This window comes from Mytilus edulis, chromosome 14 (genome assembly GCF_963676685.1).
Source record: "Mytilus edulis chromosome 14, xbMytEdul2.2, whole genome shotgun sequence".
Lineage (NCBI taxonomy): Eukaryota > Metazoa > Mollusca > Bivalvia > Mytilida > Mytilidae > Mytilus > Mytilus edulis.
Window position 1 is genome coordinate 52,301,030 of NC_092357.1, and position 19,266 is coordinate 52,320,295.

Sequence of the window (19,266 nt, forward strand, 5' to 3'; positions counted from 1 at the left end):
GATTTGTATAGTACATTAACCACTATCCCAAGTAAAATAACCTTGAATACTTGGTTTATTTCATTTCCAATTAAATCATGGACCATACGGTATACCAATTGTCATATACTTTAATGTCAATAAATAACGTATGTTAAAAAGAAATTTACGAAGTCTGATTTGTTTGGTTATTGGCTATTCCGTTCCAATTCAAGTCAATTGAATATCTGTTGTGTGTATCTCCATGAGGTGTTTAAATGCTTCTGATCTATGACAATTTGGAAATTGAATAAGATCAGTTTGAAAGTATTCAACGGGAGTAGTCTAAACAGGACATTTTTTTTAATTATTTATAGTAAGTTTATATATATTTAGTGATAACAGAAACGAGAGTGAAACTTGCGTGACAATCGTACATTCAAAATACACGGTGCGGGATGGTAACAGACTTTTGATTTTTTCCCCTGCGTTTCCTGACTAAACATGTTCAGTAACGGACTTTTCGTGTTTTTCCTATAAAAGTAATGGTAGGTGTATCACAATACTTCTTCATAAGTTTTATTATTCTAGCATACTTGTCCATAAATGTAATATCTGATGGAATTTAAAAGTTTTGTTTTTTAATTAATTGGTAGAAAAATGTATTCAGCATTATTGTCAGGATCGGCGCATTACATTTGCGCGCATATTTTGACAGATAAACTCAAATACGGATAGATTATACTTAGTTGCTGAAGCAGGTCCATTTTATATATATCTTAAATCATCTCCACAAATCAAACACCATGAATAAACATACGTTTCCTACTGGTTGAAACCTAGTTATTATGTTAATATTTTAGGACTTTTAGAACATTCTATCTCTTTATAAACAAATATTCGAAAAAAAAAGAATCTTCACCTCGAAATAATGTGATTTAGACTTTTTTTGCAATACATCATCAGGGGCCTGTTTATCGAAGCTCTCTTAGGATTAGGACGTGTCCTAAGACCAACTTAGGACATATCTTAGTCCTAAATGGGTTTATCAAACATGTTGCAACTTAGGAAAATCCTAGGAATTGTCCTAACTTTAGGATACCAATTTAGGTGTCTTAAGATGGTCTTAGGATGGTCCTAACTTTAGGATATATTTAGGATGGTTATTTTATAAACAAATACGGCCGGTTTTGGTTTCATTTAATTCTTATGGCGGGGGAAAACGGAAGGGGGGGGATAACAAATATTGCAAAATTATATATGATTTTTTTTTGTAATCTCTGTACTTCCTTTTTATTTTTCATCCTTTTCATCCTACCTTTTTTATTAGTTTATTCTGACTTTTTTAACAAGAATTGTCATCCCCTTTTTTTGCAAATTTGCTCATCCTGGTTTTTTTTATTCCAAACTCCTGTCCTGATTTTCTGAAATAACATCTTAGCACCACCTCCCCCTCCTAAAAAAATCAAATGGTATCTCCTTACATAATGCTGATGCATATTACATCCAAATCCCCCTTTTCAGCACCTTTGGTTGCAACATTTGACAATTTACCAAAAAAGCTTAGTTTTACTCTATTTCCACGTCGACCAGGAGAGTCTGTTGTTTTGCATCCATAAAATTCGAATTTCGACTCTTGCTCAAATACACACGTTATAAAATAGTTGAATTTATCAGTATTTATATGAAAAATGCACGAGATTTGCCTTTGGACTTTGAAGTATTAAACCGTGACACTTCGAATTCAGCTCACTCAATGCATATAGTGATTTTACCAATTACATATTTTATTTTAACTTTTTACAATTAGTTTGTTTAATTCTTATATAAAACGTAATTATATTATTTGTCTTATGTTTTGTTTCATAAAGTTTAAATACATACAATTATAATATATAAATTATTTATAACCTTTAATTTTAAACTAATAATTATTTTATAATTATTAATTTTTTTTTGCTTATAGTAATTGGTTAAATTTGATACATTGATTTATTTTTAATTTGCTATTTGTTTTACACCAATACTTAGGACAGCAGTTAAGACGTCCTAGCTAAGATAATCCTAAGATAGCTTCGATGTGCATGCTGAGACGTGTCGTAAGTCAGTCCTAACTTTATCCTAACTTCTGTCCTAAAAAATTCTTAGGACCGATCTTAGGACAGTTTCGATAAACAGGCCCCAGTTTTCTACATTGTAAGTCCAAATTCTGCAGTATGTATAAATTCCTTATTTTATTTTAATTCGGACTTAATTAGCACATAAACTCGTAACTTCAATCTCTTTCTACTTCTACATGATGTCTCCAGCTTTTATTGAGTATAAGTTTTCAGTGTAAATGTACATAAATATTGTTCTGTATTATCTTATTTGATACAAAACTGTTCACCCATTACAATGGCAGGCCGTGATGATTTATTTATAACCAGGCATATGTCACTGTTTTCGTCAATAATTGAAATGGTATATGGAATTACAACACAAATATAGAATTTTAAGGCCATGATTATGACTGTTTTTGTAATACTTGTATGGTTATGAATGAAATTTAAGATTTCCGCTGCAGTTGCTATTCATTCTTTGCTTTGTTCCATCAATCCATTTACGGAGTTATAGTTACTAATTTATTATATGCATGACATATTTTGCACTTGACTCTGAGCAAACCTCAATCAATTAAACAACTTTGCTTTCAGATCTCAGTCTAGAGATATATTTGCTCTTTGCTAGCCTAATGTTTGAAACCAGTTAAGAAGTACATCACAAGACATCTTCTTCTTCTTCTTTCAGTACTTTTCTTGAGTGTATATAAATGACTCTTGCTCGTGAAATCATGAGTCCTTCCCTCCTCAATTAATAAAAACTATTTACAGGAAAATTATTTACAAATAAAACTATGTACATCTGGGGTCTATGGAGTTCTAGATGAATGAAGCTTCTGTCGAGGCCTCTGGCAGGATGGTAAGGCTGGCCTTGGACTCTTCTAGTGTAGCTGCTGTTGTGGCTTTTTCCGGTAGAGTGTTCCATTCCCTGGTTGATCTTGAGAAGAAGGAGTACCTGTATTGGTCTTTCAGAGTGCGCTGTTGGTGAAAGCGGCGGCCTCCTCTGGTCCTTGAATCTCCGGGTTTGTAATAATTAGAGGGGTCAATATCCACCAATCTATTGCGGATCTTGTATGTCATGATGAGTACATGGTACACGCACAGAACATACAATGAAAACAAATGATGAATAAAAGTGCAATATCTATATTAACTCGCGTGCTCATGATGAGCATAACGAAATCAGAGATGTATATTTTCATTAGATTAAATAAAGTGACACAAATATGTAACTTGTTTCTTACAAAGTTTTCAGTAGATTGATTAAATTAAAGAAACCAAAGCAACACCCCCTCCCCCATTTTGAAACTATTTTTATAAGTAATGCCATTTTTTTGTGTGTAAAGTTTCTAACCTATATATATCTAAAATTTCACAGCTCTTATATTTAAGAATATAAATATTTTCACAACAATTTCTAATGTAAACAAATTACGCTTGTGAAATTAAATGAATACTGAAAAGGTGTTTTATTTGGCTTATACTTATGATAATTCTTTAACCAAACAAAAAACAAAGAAGTGTTTAACTTTGAATGAAGTCTAAAGGGCATTGAATGTCTCTTTCAATTTATTATTAAGGTCTGTTACCAACGGAAAGACCTCGAGGTTTTCGTGTGATTATTTGTATTTACAGTTTTTATCCTTATCTTCTTTCGAAACTTCTTTAAGATAATACATGTAGTACGTTAAATACCCAAATGATTTTGGTATCAAGTTTTGGCCAGAATCGACTCTGGAAGACAGATTATCTTTTTTTTTACGGATAAAAATAACAGCTTTTTAGTGCTAATTTGACAGCGCGTCATCACTACAATAGCTCCCATTTTTATGATTACAAAAAATCGGTGGCGTAAGGAGAGAAAAATTTAACAAAGTATAATCCCAACTGTGATAGCTTGACTTCGCTAGTCATCTTCACGGCATTTTGTTTCGCATGTGAAACTACAAGAGTTTTGGTCCTGCATGATTTTTTTTACCTCGCCCCCGGATGCTTAGTTTGGCCAAAATAGAAAAAATGTGGTCCAAGTTGCTATTAGTAGAACAGTCGACTTGTTTAATTGATATTTTTCGTAAAGATATTTTTCAAAGTCGACAGATATTGGGTTTCCTACAGAATTATGACTATGACTTAAAAATTGCGTGAACCATTATATATAATTCCGAATCATACTATACGCGTATAGTCCAAATACTCAGGTCCGAAACATTAATATACTGTTTCATGTAGGTGTATATTTCCCTGTTCCGTATGGTCGTAAATCACATTAAATTCTTATAAATTAATTTAGATATTGATTTCAACCAAACATAATCCTGTTTATCAAATTTATTGAGAGTGCAGGCATTATAGAAAGATTAAACGTGTTTGTAATTGTATTAATAAAAATATTTTAAGTCCAAACGTCAGATGATTTAAAGTCTGAACAGAATCTGAATTATTTTGATTGTAAAACGATAGAAATACGGTAAGTGTTAGCTTTTATGTTATAATATGTATCTCGGCGATTAACATGAAATGGATGATATAAAATGAAAATAAAATTACGGTGTACGATTGAACACGAACCTGCAGATAAGATAATCTCACATAAACTGTTTACTACTAAACAAAATATACAGCGAGTGTGAATCGAGATACTCAATTAGACAAATAGATCAAGAAATAAATTTTGACTGCCACACAAAATACAATCATATATATGGAGAGTTAGGAAGGGACGGAAATTTAGCCTTTCGCCAACTCATTTTGTAATGTAAAAAAGGGGTCTTTGGTCAAACAAAAAAGTATGTGTGTTTACTGTACCCTATCTACCCTAATTTTTATTCCCTCCCATCCTAAGTTTTTTTTTTACAGTTTTTGATTAATCACGGTTGTTCAAAGACATAATTTTGCTCCCATAAACTGTATAAAATGTTTTTCAAATAGATTTGCTTTTGAAATGATATTGTTTTCCTGATCTCCGCAAAGAACATGAGAAGTTAAAGGAAATTTGTATATTTAATTATAGTTTATACACAATACGATGCATCTGTCATAAGATTTCAGCAGGCAGTTATCTTAGTCTATTCTTAGGCAATTACATAACATTTATTTTTAGCGTATTGGGAATAGTGCCCTAGAGGGGGTTAGAGTATTGTTGATGAAATTGAGAGAATGCATCGATGTATCGGATGCAATTACAATCGGCTAATATTTACTGTTATCAAACCATATAGTCCGGAAATGTATCTAATATCGTAATATTAACATTTAATTGACATGGAAATAGTGCTTGGATATTTTATTGAGCATTGATTATCTAATTTCCAATTGTGAACAATATGGGTCCTGAACGCCAAGGTAGACAGAGACAGGCACCATATGACCCAGACCTTCAAGTACCCTCAAGTTCTTCAGTTTTAACTTCTTCTGTCGACGGCAGTCCACCAATGCAAAATACTAGTACTTCAGTTCCAATTACATCTCGCAGTTCTACAGGGAACTATTCCACTGAGTCGTCTATGCATTGCGTTCAGACATCGTCCTTGAACAGACATGTTCCTACTGCCGCTGCAGGAAGTGAAGCCCAGGCTCGAGAAGTCAGTGATACAAGAGGATACAAACGAACTTGTTACGTGCATTCTGCAGAATCACTGCCTTTCGTGGAAACTATTTCGCCTCATCTAAGACAAAACATTACAGCAGATAGGGACGTTAATCTTACATCCCTATTAATACCTTTTTACGCTGACCTGTGCAGTGATAACATTGAACTGTTTCCGTATCCCAATAAACTGGATCCCAGATTGAATAGATCATTGATAATAGGGGAACTTGTTCAAGCATTTAGCATTTACAAGAACGTGATGTGTTCAGTATATCCCGAGAGGCGGAATGAACTTGACCTTTATGAAAGAGAAATCGTGGATATGGCTACCAGATATGGTGGCAGGTGATTTTATGAATATCACAGGCAATTTTCTCTACAAGCTGCGGCACATTGAACTTAGGGAGCTACCATTTGATTTTTATGGGGTGGGGTGGGGGGGGGGGGGGGCTAGGATGAAAAATTTTGTACTGCATTTTTTTTTAGCTGTAATCTCTGTCCTGCCTTTTTATTTTTCACTCTAATCGGCCCTGCCTTGGTTTTTTTTAGTTTTTCCTGACTTTTTTTTACCTAAATTGTCGTCCTGACTTTTTTTTTTGCAAGTGTCACATCCTGCCTTTTTTTTTTACTCAAAACTCCTGTCCTGCCTATTTTTTTCAAATTTCATCCTAGCCCCCCCCTAAAAATCAAATGGTAGCTCCCTTATAACAATATCATTGTTGATTGGTCTGCGAAACAATGCCTTATTTTGTAACATTTTTGCTAAATCGTAGGCCTTACACTTGTGAACATTGTCATAGCACACTTCATCTATCAGGATTTTGTCCCTCATTAGTTCATAAGGAAGGTGCTATTGGTACGCTCAACTATCCAATCACAAAGGGCAATACGTCTTACACATAGTATATCATAATGGTAGAGAAATATGCAACAGTTATAATGGAGAAAGAGGTTGCACATATGTAAAGTGTAACAATCTTCACATATGTCTATTATATGTAAGAAGGACCACTCACAAAATGGATGCCTTGGGTCAAAAAACGAGGAAGGGCCCGAAAAAATTTGGGAGCAACTGTTCAGGAAGAGGTAAATAGGACACACAATTATGATTTATCATTATACACACCTATCAAGTTAAAACATGGTTTCCATACAGGAATAAGAAGTTTGCCTGACTTTTCTATAGAATGCAAAAACTTACTATCAGCAATTTTTCAGCCAGAGTGTGTTAACAGTTTAAATGATACTGAGATTCAGAAAGGTTACTTGTGTGGACCTTTTGACAATATACCGTATAAACATTTTCGAATTAATCCAATTGAAGGCAAGTACTCAAAAAAGAAACGACTCATAGTAGATTTATCAGCGCCACATGATGATGAATTAATCATAGTTTAAACGAGTTAACAGATACGGAGGAATTTTCTTTACGCTATGTTAAAATTGATGATGCAGTTAACATCATCAAAAAATTAGGACAAGGGGCATGGCTTATCAAAACTGATATAACAGATGTTTTTAAAATAATTCCAGTGTCTCCTCATTTATGGCCTTTTCATGGTATTAAATGGAACGACAAATATTATTTTTTCAAACAATTAGTTTTTGGGTCACGTTCAAGTCCAAAAATATTTGACAACCTTTTGCAAGCAGAGTGCTGGGTAGCTACTAACAATTACAGTATAAGGAACATTCTTCATTTATTAGATGATTTTTGGGATACGATTGCTTCCAAGCAATCTGTAGACTTATACCAGTGGCTCAGGACAATTCCCTCACGTCAACTGTTTTATTCTAAACATTAAGGACCATCTCAGATTCTTATGATTGTCTTGGTTTAAAAGGTAAAAACAAACAAAGGGATTGAACTTAAACAACTTTCCTATAATTAGATATAGGAAGATGTGGTGTGAGTGCCAATGAGACAACTCTCCATACAAATAACAATTAAAAAAGTAAACCATTATATGTTAAAGTATAATGTTCTTTTCATAATCTTCATGTGTGATATTTCCCTTGACTTATATGCGTGTTTTTAACAACACAGAAAATTAGAATCAATCAGTATTGATATTTAGTGTTTTTATAAATTTAGAAACACGTCAGAGGGAATTCCCCAGTTGTGATAAAAATACGAGAGTTCTCTGAATTCCGATACATCTATTTCTGTCATATAAGAACTGAAGTGGAGTTTTACTTATATGTCACCGTTATTAAACTGATATTTGATATTGTACTTCCATGATATTTTTTTTATGTTAAACCATGATTTAAACTCCGCCACTTTGTTATGTCTCCATGTGCTTTACAATTTAGTAAATGCACGAGGACAAGGATTTCGTTTGTTTTACAAATAGGATTTCTACTTTCCGTCACTGACTTAATAATTTCAACGAAATTTTTAGACACACCGGTTAGGGGGGGGGGGGGCTGTTTATACCCGAGCCGGAGTATTTTTATTTGATAAATGCAATCAAATTACAGGCCCCCAAAAATCAAATGGTGTGTGCTTTAGAGTAACCCGAGTCGCTCAATTCAGTAAAAAATAACTTTTTGTCATATCTGATGTGCCATATTCCCAACTGGATCGGTTTTCTCGTGTGCGCGCTAAGCACTGTTTTTTTATTGGATAATATATCACCAGGCCACTTTTGAATGATGTTACAAAACATATATACAGTACACCACGCCTTCCTTATTAACATATTTAAACGAACTCATCCTGCGGATTCGTCGTTTAAATATGTTACCTCGTAAATAGCGTGGTAAATATAATACTTCTGTGTTTATTTTAATATTATGTGTAGATTTAGTATGTTTTGATATTTTAATTATAAAACATCATTCTTAAATTGTGTTGTGTATAAATTTAATTATGCTTTTTAATGGCTTACAGTCGCATCATTGAATTTGCTATTATTTCTTATACATTTATAATGCCTCTCAGGTACCGTACCGTTGATAGTTTTAGATCTATATTTTTTTTCTTGTACATGTATTAATTTCAATATCAGATGAAAAAAATAGACGACAAGAATGCGTATAGGATTTAAACACCGAAACCAAGTTGTAAGCATTGATAATTATAACATGAACGGTACCAATATTCCTGCACCAGATGCGCATTTCGACAATACATGTCTCTTCAGTGATGCCTCGTGGCCAAAATATTGAAAATCCAAAGCTTATTTAAAAGATGAAGAGCTTCAAAAAGTAAAGATAAATCCGTGAAAGGAATCAGAGCTTTGCATGACGGAGATACATTCCTTAATTTATAATAATTTCTAACATTTTGTAACAGCAAATTTTAATAACACAAAAAATCTGTATTTTCATGCCAGTACCGAAGTACTGGCTACTGGGTTGGTGATACCCTCGGGGACTAACAGTCCACCAGCATTATATTGACAGATGGACGAAAAACTTACAGAAATATATATATAGAAAAAAAGGACCGTTCATGCAAGTATAAAGCTTTCATCATTGTAAATCTAATGCTACCTTTTGGATATTTTCCTTTCAAAAAATTTACTTGTCTCCTTATGTGGTAAGTTACTTACATGTAAAAGTTTTTCACGAATACATAAACACGTTTAATATATATTGTATGGTTATTTGAGAAGGGGACTCAATTAGACTATATTGATGTTGAATCCCCCGAGTATTACTTTAAAAGATGTAAATAAACATTTTGGGATAATTTTATGTATATTTCTATTTTTTTGTAGTTTGAGAATGATTCGTCACTGTTGAACATTTGAGAGATAAAAGAAAAAAATAGTTTTTATAATCATGCTGAATACTTATGTAATTTTGTGTGCACTGTTATACGGAATGATTAATTATTGTGACTGTCAGCTATGGAATGGTGCTAATTACTGGAATAACAGATACTCAGCGTACGGAATAAATTATGAAAGTAAGTCAATTCTACATTATTGAAAGCATATATATTTAAATAATCCCGGTGACGGAAGAACAGCAGATTTAAAATTGTTGTCCTGATGTTTAGAGTATATTTAAAAATATATCATTCGTCTAACAGCCCAACAACATCAGCAAATTTGTGTTCTTCGTTGCGGGATTGAAACTGAGAGATATATCGCCTTGCACTTTGCCCGGTGCGCTAGAACAGTCGACCACCTAGGCTCGACAAAAATCAAGCTTTCGGTGGCAGAGAGTTACCTTTCCTCGCCGAGTCAAATTTTATTTCCAAATTTTATTTAGCGACGTAACACAATACATGATGAGACATGAAGATGGAATGTTACAGATCAGCTGAATAATCTATTGTAGAGATCTTACAAATTAATGTAGGATACAGTCACAGAAATAATTATTTTGAGTACGCTTGAACCGGTGACAACTCTTACGACAGATTTTATTCATAGGATCACCAATGATGGTGATACAAGGCTGAAAATGCATTCTGTATATATATAATTGGTCTAACAGCCCAGTAATGTACGATCTGTAAATTTATCTTCATTTATGATTATTACTTTTGATATGATAGTTTGTATGTATCTCTTCGATTTGGAATGTAACGGATTTCACCTCAACTGTCTAGATATAATACTGACATGCCAGCTCCACCCCTCAAATACACTTAACTATTCCACGAATTTACAAAGTACTACACAGGCAAATTTCACTCACATCAATTTCACGTGAATTTAAATTCATGTGAATCTCACGTGAAATTCACATCAATTTCACCTCAAACGAGCTTATACAATTTTTGTGAGTTTCATGTGATTCTTGTGTGAAACTCATGTGAATTTCACGTGAGATTGATGTGAAATTCATGTGAGCAAATTTTGCCTGTGTATTAGCAGTTACTTACATGCCAGCTCCACCCCTCAAATACACTTAACTATTCAACGAATTTACAAAGTACAATTAACAGTTACTGACATGCCAGCTCCAAGCCTCAAATAAACTTAAATGTTCCACGAATTTACAAAGTACTATAAGCAGTTACTGACATGCCAGCTCCAGACCTCAAATAAACTTAAATATTCCACGAATTTACAAAGGACTACTAGCAATTACTGACATGCAAGCTCCATATCTCAAATAAAATTAACTATTCAACGAATTTACAAACGTCTACTAGCAGTAACTGACATGCCAGCTCCAGACCTCAAATAAACTTAACTATTCCACGAATTTACAAAGGACTACTAGCAGTTACTGACATGCCAGCTCCAGACTATCAGTTACTGAAATATCAGCTCCAGACCTCAAATAAACTTAACTATCCCACAAATCAATTCAGTCAAGAAGTGATTTATTATACTTAAAGTGTATCTAGCCTCTACCTTGTTAATTATATATACAGAAGAATGCTTTAAGTGAGTTCAGTAATGAATCACATTTTTTCAAAGGACCAGTTAATTAAAGGAGACATTTTCTGTTTCATAATGTTGTGTGAAACGAAGTGTAGCGTAGAGTATCGAAAAGTCATCCGACTATACACAACTTATTGACCATTAAAAAATAAAATGTTAAAATTTGTAAACAGATATAACAAGGATTTGTATAGCGTATAGTAACTATAAAAATCGTTGGATATAAGAAGATGTGGTATGAGTGTCAATGAGACAACTCTCCATCTAAGTCACAATTTGTAAAAGAAAAACCATTATAGGTCTTCAAGAGGACATCCCGTTGATCCGACAATCATTATTTCGAAATCCCAGTATTCCCACAGCCCATTACTCCGACAGCCCAATACTCCGACAGCTCATTATTCCGACAGCCCATTATACCGACAGCTCATTACTGCAACAATGCATCTGTTATAATTGTATGCATGGGTAAATTTTTCTCCAAACGACAAACTAATTCTCGATAATATTTGTGGTTGTCCGTTTACATGTTTAGCTTCTGATTATTCTTCTCATGCGGGGCATGTGTCTCAGTGCCTTGGGTTGATACACATGCTTATTTCGAATTCTGAGTTCTTACCCTGGCCCCCTTTTGGTTTACGGGATAGAGTATTTTGTTAGTCTTTATTTATCGGCATAAGTTTCCATTGTCGTTATATGCTGTTCTAGTCCACGGTTTTGTTTATGTCTATTGATTATCCCCATTTTATTAGATCGACGATTTCCTCCCTTTCGTATCAAAGGACTGAACTTTCACTACCATTGACTACATGAATAAATTTATCAGAGTTCGACAATCCTACTACATGTTGTCTTTATTCATATAAACACTTTGAACCCGATGTATACATTTTATTTAATTTTGAGGCGGAAAAATGGCGACAAATGAATTATAGGTAAAAATTAGAAAAATCACGAGAGAAATACAAACGCAGCCCCCCCCCCCCCCCCCTAAAAAACAGACGACTAAATGACAAACTAGGTGCTTCGTAAAGATGAACAACTCCTGCATGCTTCTACCAAGACAATCGTGCGTTTAATGGAATATGCCGGGGAACATGAATCACAGGCACTTGTCCAAGAAAAAAAATCCTATATACATTAATATATTAAGGAATATAGGGGGAACAAAATCTGAGACAAGCGCCTGTGACATGAATCCGTGAAATAGGGAGACAGCACGCGCGATTTCCAAAAAAAAACCCAAAACAACGTCCGACCAGAGATAGAGATGACACTTGATATGTATGTATGGGTATTATATTTATATCACGAGTCTATTTTAAAATTCGGAAACAAAAATCACTATTATGATTCAGTTGGGGCGGGGGCAGGGCGGGATAAAAACGTTTGAGAGTTTACAACACGAAATCCGATAAGCCATGAAGTTGCCGACAGCCAACAATTAAGATACACGCAAACAACTACATGCATGTACCACAGGGATAGCAAATAGTCCCTTGCTTGGCGGGAGTCCTGATGTAGTGAGTGTAAAATAATTAAAAAATTTAGCCAAAGATGTGGATGGAAAATTTCAAAACAAACATAAGTAAAACCAGGGACTTAGTATAGAAAGTCCCTGGTAAAACATAAAAGGGCCCCAAAAATGCCGGACTAGTGTAAAACCATTCAAACGGGTAAACCAATATGTGTATCAAAGCAGAAGTCTTATAAGGCAGCGGTTATCTCAGAACTTGGAAGGTTCCCCGACTCAATACCAGCCTTTATACTGAAAGCAGCAGTAGAACAACTTGCTCCTATACTCACAGACCACAAAATTCATTGAACACTGGTGAAGTCCCGCAAGATTGAAGAGATGTCCATGTAGTTCCACTTTTTAAAAAAAGACGAAAGGCACCTAACATCTTAATACAGACCAGTATATCTGACTTCCATCACATGTAAGGTCTTAGAACATATTGTACATAGCAACATCATGGACCACTTTGACAAAAATAAAATACTAACTGATGCACAACACGGATTCCGCAAAAGACTATCATGCGAATCCCAACTAATCGTAACCATCAACGACATTGCATCAAAATTAAAAAGCAGCGGTCAAGTAGACATCATCCTGCTAGACTTTGCAAAAGCATTTGACAAGGTACTACATCACCGCCTCCTACACAACCTGGAATACTATGGCGTCAACCCCAAAACCAATAAATGGATTCGCTCCTTCCTACATAACAGAAAGCAGAGCGTGATATTTGAGGATGCCGTCTCCTCACAAGTACCAGTACTCTCTGGTGTACCCCAAGGCACAGTCCTTGGTCCATTACTGTTCCTGGCCTACATTAACGACATGCCAGAAACAGCATCTACATCAGAGACCAAATTGTTTGCGGCGGATGACAGCCTGCTCTTTCGTACCATCACCAACCAAGCTGACAGTGAACTTCTTCAAAAGGACTTAACAGCATTGGAAGACTGGGAAAACAAATGGCAGATGAGTTTCAATGCCAAAAAATGTCTTGTTATTAGAATATCCCCCCAAAATAGACCAGTGATACAAATATCGTACCATCTACACGGTCATACTCTAGACACAGAGAAAGCAAGTAAATTTCTTGGAGTAACCATCAGCAACAACCTAACATGGGATAAACACATAGATAATACAGTAGGCAAAGGAAACAGAACGTTGGGATTTATACGTAGAAACCTCAAAGCTGTACAAAACCTGTAAAGACAGCTGCATATGTATCCATGGTAAGACCTGCAGTGGAATATGCAAGCACAGTATGGGACCCAACCGCCCAAAATAAAATCAAGGCAATTGAACAGGTACAGAAAAGAGCTGTAGGATTTGTGAATAACAACTATACAGACCGAACACCTGGCTGTGTCACAAATATGGTCAAAAATCTAAAGTGGGAAAGCCTCGAAGAACGGAGGAAAACAAATAGATTATGCATGCTATTCATGATCTTATAGATATAGACCGTCACCAATTTTTGACCCCGAATGATAACCGGACCAGAGGTAAAACCCGATTCTTCCAAGAAAGAACAAGTACAGACACCTACGGCCAATCTTTCTTCCCGAGGACAATCAGGGACTGGAACAACTTACCACAGTTACATTGACCAACACCGTTGAGGGATTCAGAGCTGCACTGAAGGCAAGCTCTGAAAGGAAGTAGGAAAAACCAGTTGTAAATAATTTTAATTGTATATTTTTTGCGAACATTTTAAATGTTATTTGTAAATAGCCAAGAGAAATCTTTCTGTGTTACCCGACACTGCGTAAAGTTTTCGCGCGGAACCATTAACATTCAGCATTGAACCGGTTCCTTACCTGGAAAATGAAGAAAAAGGATATGTTGACATTATAACACATATACATTATGTTTATGTATTGTTCAGTTTAGCCTCGGATTAGACAGAAAATTCACCAAGTGACTTGTTAATTTACATGATTTAAAAATACAAAGTGTATATAATGAATATAAAAATGGGGATCATCAATACAACTACTGGTACTCTAATGTTCATTTATTCAGCAAAAAATATTAAACATTAACCTTTCAAATTGCAACAGTCTTAGTATAACCAAATTTAAAGTACTAATATTGTTCCATGCATAGCTTTTAATCCTAGGTTATAATGATCTAGAAATCTATAGGCCTTAATTTTAGTAGTTTATGCAGGCCCAAAAATGATATCGGTATTTACCGTAAGAATTTTCGCAAAGGTCAATATATTATAAGTGGCTATTTTTTTAAAACCCCACAAGACCCTCTGTATCTAAATATGTATCTCGAGACTCCCACCGTGCAGGCTTTTAAAAAGAGATCGACAACTGCGATGCTGTACGGATTTCCGTTTCGTTCTGTGAATGATAAGGCTTTTAGTTTTGAAACTTCCTACATGTCCCCAGCTTCAGTCGGACTCTCAGTCGTCATCACTGTTTAGTCGGCTGTAACATCACCTCGATGAATCAGAATCCAATCAAACTTATTTGGGTAAGTCTTTAGGTTCGATTAGGACAAATATACTGTAGTATCAGAGACATATATAATACATTATATGTCTCTAGTAGTATGTTTCAGTTCCAGACAAAGATGCCAGTTTTTTTTCTTCCCATGGCCATTGCATAGAGAAGAAAGTTAAAAAAAAAATGGTGTCTTCGAACTTGTTTTCCTGCTCCAAGTGAAAAATGAAAATTTCACTTGAAATAATCATTCCATTATAAACTTTTTACCTCCTTTAATGGCTAGAGTGGGCACTCATATTCGCTGGGGACACAATTTCGCGGTTTTATGATTTTGAGGTGTAAAAATTCAAAGGATGGATGAAATGGAAGAAATATGCCGGTAAATTATATTTTTAAAACAAATATGATTATTATTTAAACTTAGACAAAATTTCAGCACTTACCGCAAAGGACAGAAAAACGAATTTAAAATGGGTTGTAATTTGCTGCCACTAAATTGGTAACTTTAAGGAAATTTTGCAGTTTTTAGACGACGCAAAAAAAAGCGTTGTACAATGCTATATGATGTTGTTGTTGGCGTCGTCATATGGGTCTGCATTTGGTTTCCAGACAATCACATTAGTTTTAGTGAATGGATCTATATGAAATTTTACAAAGAGATTCAATACCACAAAAGGAAGGTTGGGTTTGATTTTTGTTGTTATGGTACAAACAGTTTAGGAATAAATGGGCAAAAAAGGGACCAAAACAAGCATTTTTGTAGTTTCCAGACAATAACTTGCGTGTAAGTGTATAGATCTATCTATCTATGTTGCTACATAAGAATAGAAAGTTCATAATTGAGAAGCTGAAATCATCTCTTTTGTCGTAAAGTTTAGTTTTCAACTGACCCACATTGTCTTTTTTCTTGATGTGAGTCAAGATATGAGGCAGACTTACCTGTATCTGTTGTATCCTTTATCGAAAGTTTGATGGGATAATTAGATGCATTCAACAGTCACCAAATTTTGAATTATTTAGTGAGAGAACATCATTTATATAGCGGAAAGTAAAGTTAAAGAATATTGCTAACTTCTTTGTTTCTTCCTAAGAAATTCCTGTATGAAGTTAGTCTCATAAAAATAAAGGAACAAGTAGGCAAGAAGAGGAGCACATTTGATTCCCATGGGAAAGGATGATAGTCTGTTGAAAAACACGTCCTCCAAACATCACAAATATGTTGTCAATCAAGAAATCAGGCATTTTGATAATGTCAGTTTCAGAGAATTTTAAGTGTATGGATCTCTCTAAAATTGTACTACAAGGTTCCATACATAAAAGAGAAGGCTGGGATTAAGTGTGGGGGTAATTATTCCAAGAGGGGTAAAAAAGATAGGGGCTTCCAATATTTTTTAGGGGTTGGTTCATATTTTTTTTCTTCAAATTTTTTTTAATTTCAAATTTTTCGAAATGTTTCAAGAATAAATCTTCAATTGAACAGTAGTGCTTAATAGATTTTTGGTGGAAGAAGACTTAAAGTCTTCTGAAGGCCTATGGTGCCGACTTTAAAATCATTGAACCTCTGTATGCCGCATTCGTTTCTGTGTATTACAATTTCATAACAACTTATAATTCCTGACACCGATTTTTACACATGACTTAGCATCTGAATCATTTAATTTGTAAATTAGGATTGAAAAAACAACCACTATCGTAAATATGTACCCTTTTATTTATGTAAATTATTAGATTTCATTTATCTACATGAACGTTATTTGTTTACTTTTAACCGAATGTTTTTACTGTAGATAATTGTAGTACGCATGCGTGAATTGGGTATCGGGACAACTCGCCCTGTTTACATGTTCGCCCTTGGTCTGTTCGTCCTGAGTTCTTTCGTCCGTATAGTACGTTCGTCCTTTTTTTTTAATTCTTTTTTACTCTTATCAAGGATGTTTTATAATACGTCCTTGCATTTATTAAAAAATATTAATATTAAGGGTATCGTTAAAAAAACTCTAAAACAAAATTTAGTGAAAATCATCTGTTCCTTATTTTGTTCCCAAGGTAACCCAATCGTGTTCAACCAATCAAATTCTGTGTTCCTCATGATCAATTAATAAGCCAATCAAAAACGTTTTCTCTGAAGATTATTCTAACATGCTAGATTTTCATTCCAATCCCAGTCACGTCTCAGTCATTACAGCTGAACGGACGTGCTGGGCCAGATCTCCTTTATCCGCTATCTTCGATGAGGGTTTACAGTTAGATGATCAACGACTTACTACTTTAGATGACAGTGTCGAGATTATCGCGGGATAACGACGTTCCTTAGTATGTACATTACCATTGGCGACGTTGGCGACTTCAGTGACGGCGTCGTGGACTTTTTGAGTTGTTATTAAAAGTTATGGCTGAACAGACGTGTTTGTTTATATTAGCGAAAATATCATACTTTAAACCTCCACATTTATGGTACCGTGCCCAATGGATTCAAACAAGCTCAAATCGATACGATCCGGGAACAGAAGTGCTGTCACAAAACTTATACGGAAGATAGATGCAGCGAAGCAAGATACATATTTCGATCCAGAAGAATTGACCGAAACATTTGAAAACCTTCGTCAGAAGCAAAAGATACTGAACAACTTGAACGAGCAGATACTCAACCTAGCAGAAGCAGAAGATATTGAAAGTGAAATTCTAGACTCAGATGAGTATTGTATTACGTTAGAAACCAAAATCAGACACATAAGAAATTTTGTACAAGATACTCATACCACATCACAGACACGTCAGAGTGAAACTTCATCGCAAATATTAAATGTTAACCCTCAACCGTTTGTCTCAGCAAACCTCACAGAAAACTCATGCACGCAGTCGTCCCAAAATCCGTTCTCTCAAGCTACTAGTAACACAGTGAGTACTAATATAAATTCGTATACATCCGCAAGCAGTCAGAATCACTACTTACCCAGACTTACACTTCCGATATTCACAGGAAACATATTAGAGTGGCAAATTTTCTGGGATTCGTATGAATGCGCAATACATTTAAATCCTTCATTGACCGATGTCCAGAAATTTAATTACCCCAAAGCGCAGTTACAGAATGAAGCATTACGCACCATAGCGGGTTTTTCACTTACTAATGCAAACGACGCAGACGCCATTATTTTATTGAAGGAAAGATTCGAACAAACACACAAAATTACGCAAGCATACATACAAGCATTATTAGAAATTCCATCACCACGAAACCATCTTGTCAGTTTGAGACAATTCTATGATCAAATGGAAACTTACGTCAGAGGGCTGAAATCTTTAGGCCAGTCACAAGATTCGTATGGAACATTACTTGTACAAATTATTTTGAATAAATTACCGGGAGAAATAAAAAAAAAACCTTGCCCGTGAACATGGAACAGAGAACTGGTTATTACGAGACCTCCGGAAAAGTATTTTCAATGAAATAAACATAATTGACGCGGGACAAGACACTGAAACTTCTAACAATATACCAAATACGTCATCCTTCTTTACTGGGACTAAATCAACAAAACCCCGTCAAAATCAAGCTCTAAATACAAGAAATATACGCCAGAATTTAGACACTAAACCTTGTGTATTTTGCCACGATGTACACGCACGAGCGCATTGCGCGAACGTATCTGATCCAGCATCGCGCATGAACATTGTAAAACGCGAGAAATTATGTTTCAACTGTCTTGGAACACATCGTATAAATGAATGTAAGTAAAAAAACTTAAGCCGAAATTGCAACAAAAGACACCACACAAGTCTGTGTACTGTACGCCAATTTAACAACAAGAGCCACGATAATGACAGGAGTAGACAAAACATGCAAAATACAAATTACAGCCAACAGCATATGAATTTTCATGGTAACAATGGACAAGCTAACCAGACATCGGTACATTTGGTAAATGACACGAATCAGTAGGAAGAGGACACTTCAATTTCATACTCATCGTCAGTCGATGTAAGTACAAATGTTCTTTTAAAAACTGCAGTAGCACCTGTATGAGGAATTCAACGATCCAACCTATATGAATCATAAAGAACTCAACAAATGTGCGCACAGACAAATTTTAATAATACAACACTTCTGGACCAGATGGAAGTCCGAATACTTAACTTCATTGCGCGAATTTCACAAAACTTTAGGAAAAAACGAACAATCTATTCAAATTGGAGACCTAGTTCAAATACATAATGAATCGCCTGGAGTCAATTGGAAACTAGGTATAGTAAATAAACTTATCAGAGGCAATGATGGACA

At 34.9% G+C, this 19,266-nt stretch overlaps 1 protein-coding gene across 1 annotated transcript in view; it reads left to right on the top strand.

Moving 5' to 3' along the window:
* The first annotated feature begins 273 nt into the window (after positions 1–273).
* LOC139503686 (uncharacterized) overlaps positions 274–19,266 on the top strand; it is a 388,876-nt gene continuing 369,883 nt past the window's right edge. Inside the window, exons 1-2 of the mRNA XM_071293512.1 lie at positions 274–334; positions 9,378–9,568. Coding sequence (XP_071149613.1) covers positions 9,442–9,568 — 127 coding nt within the window. The 5' untranslated portion in view covers positions 274–334; positions 9,378–9,441. The remainder of the gene's footprint in view (positions 335–9,377; positions 9,569–19,266) is intronic.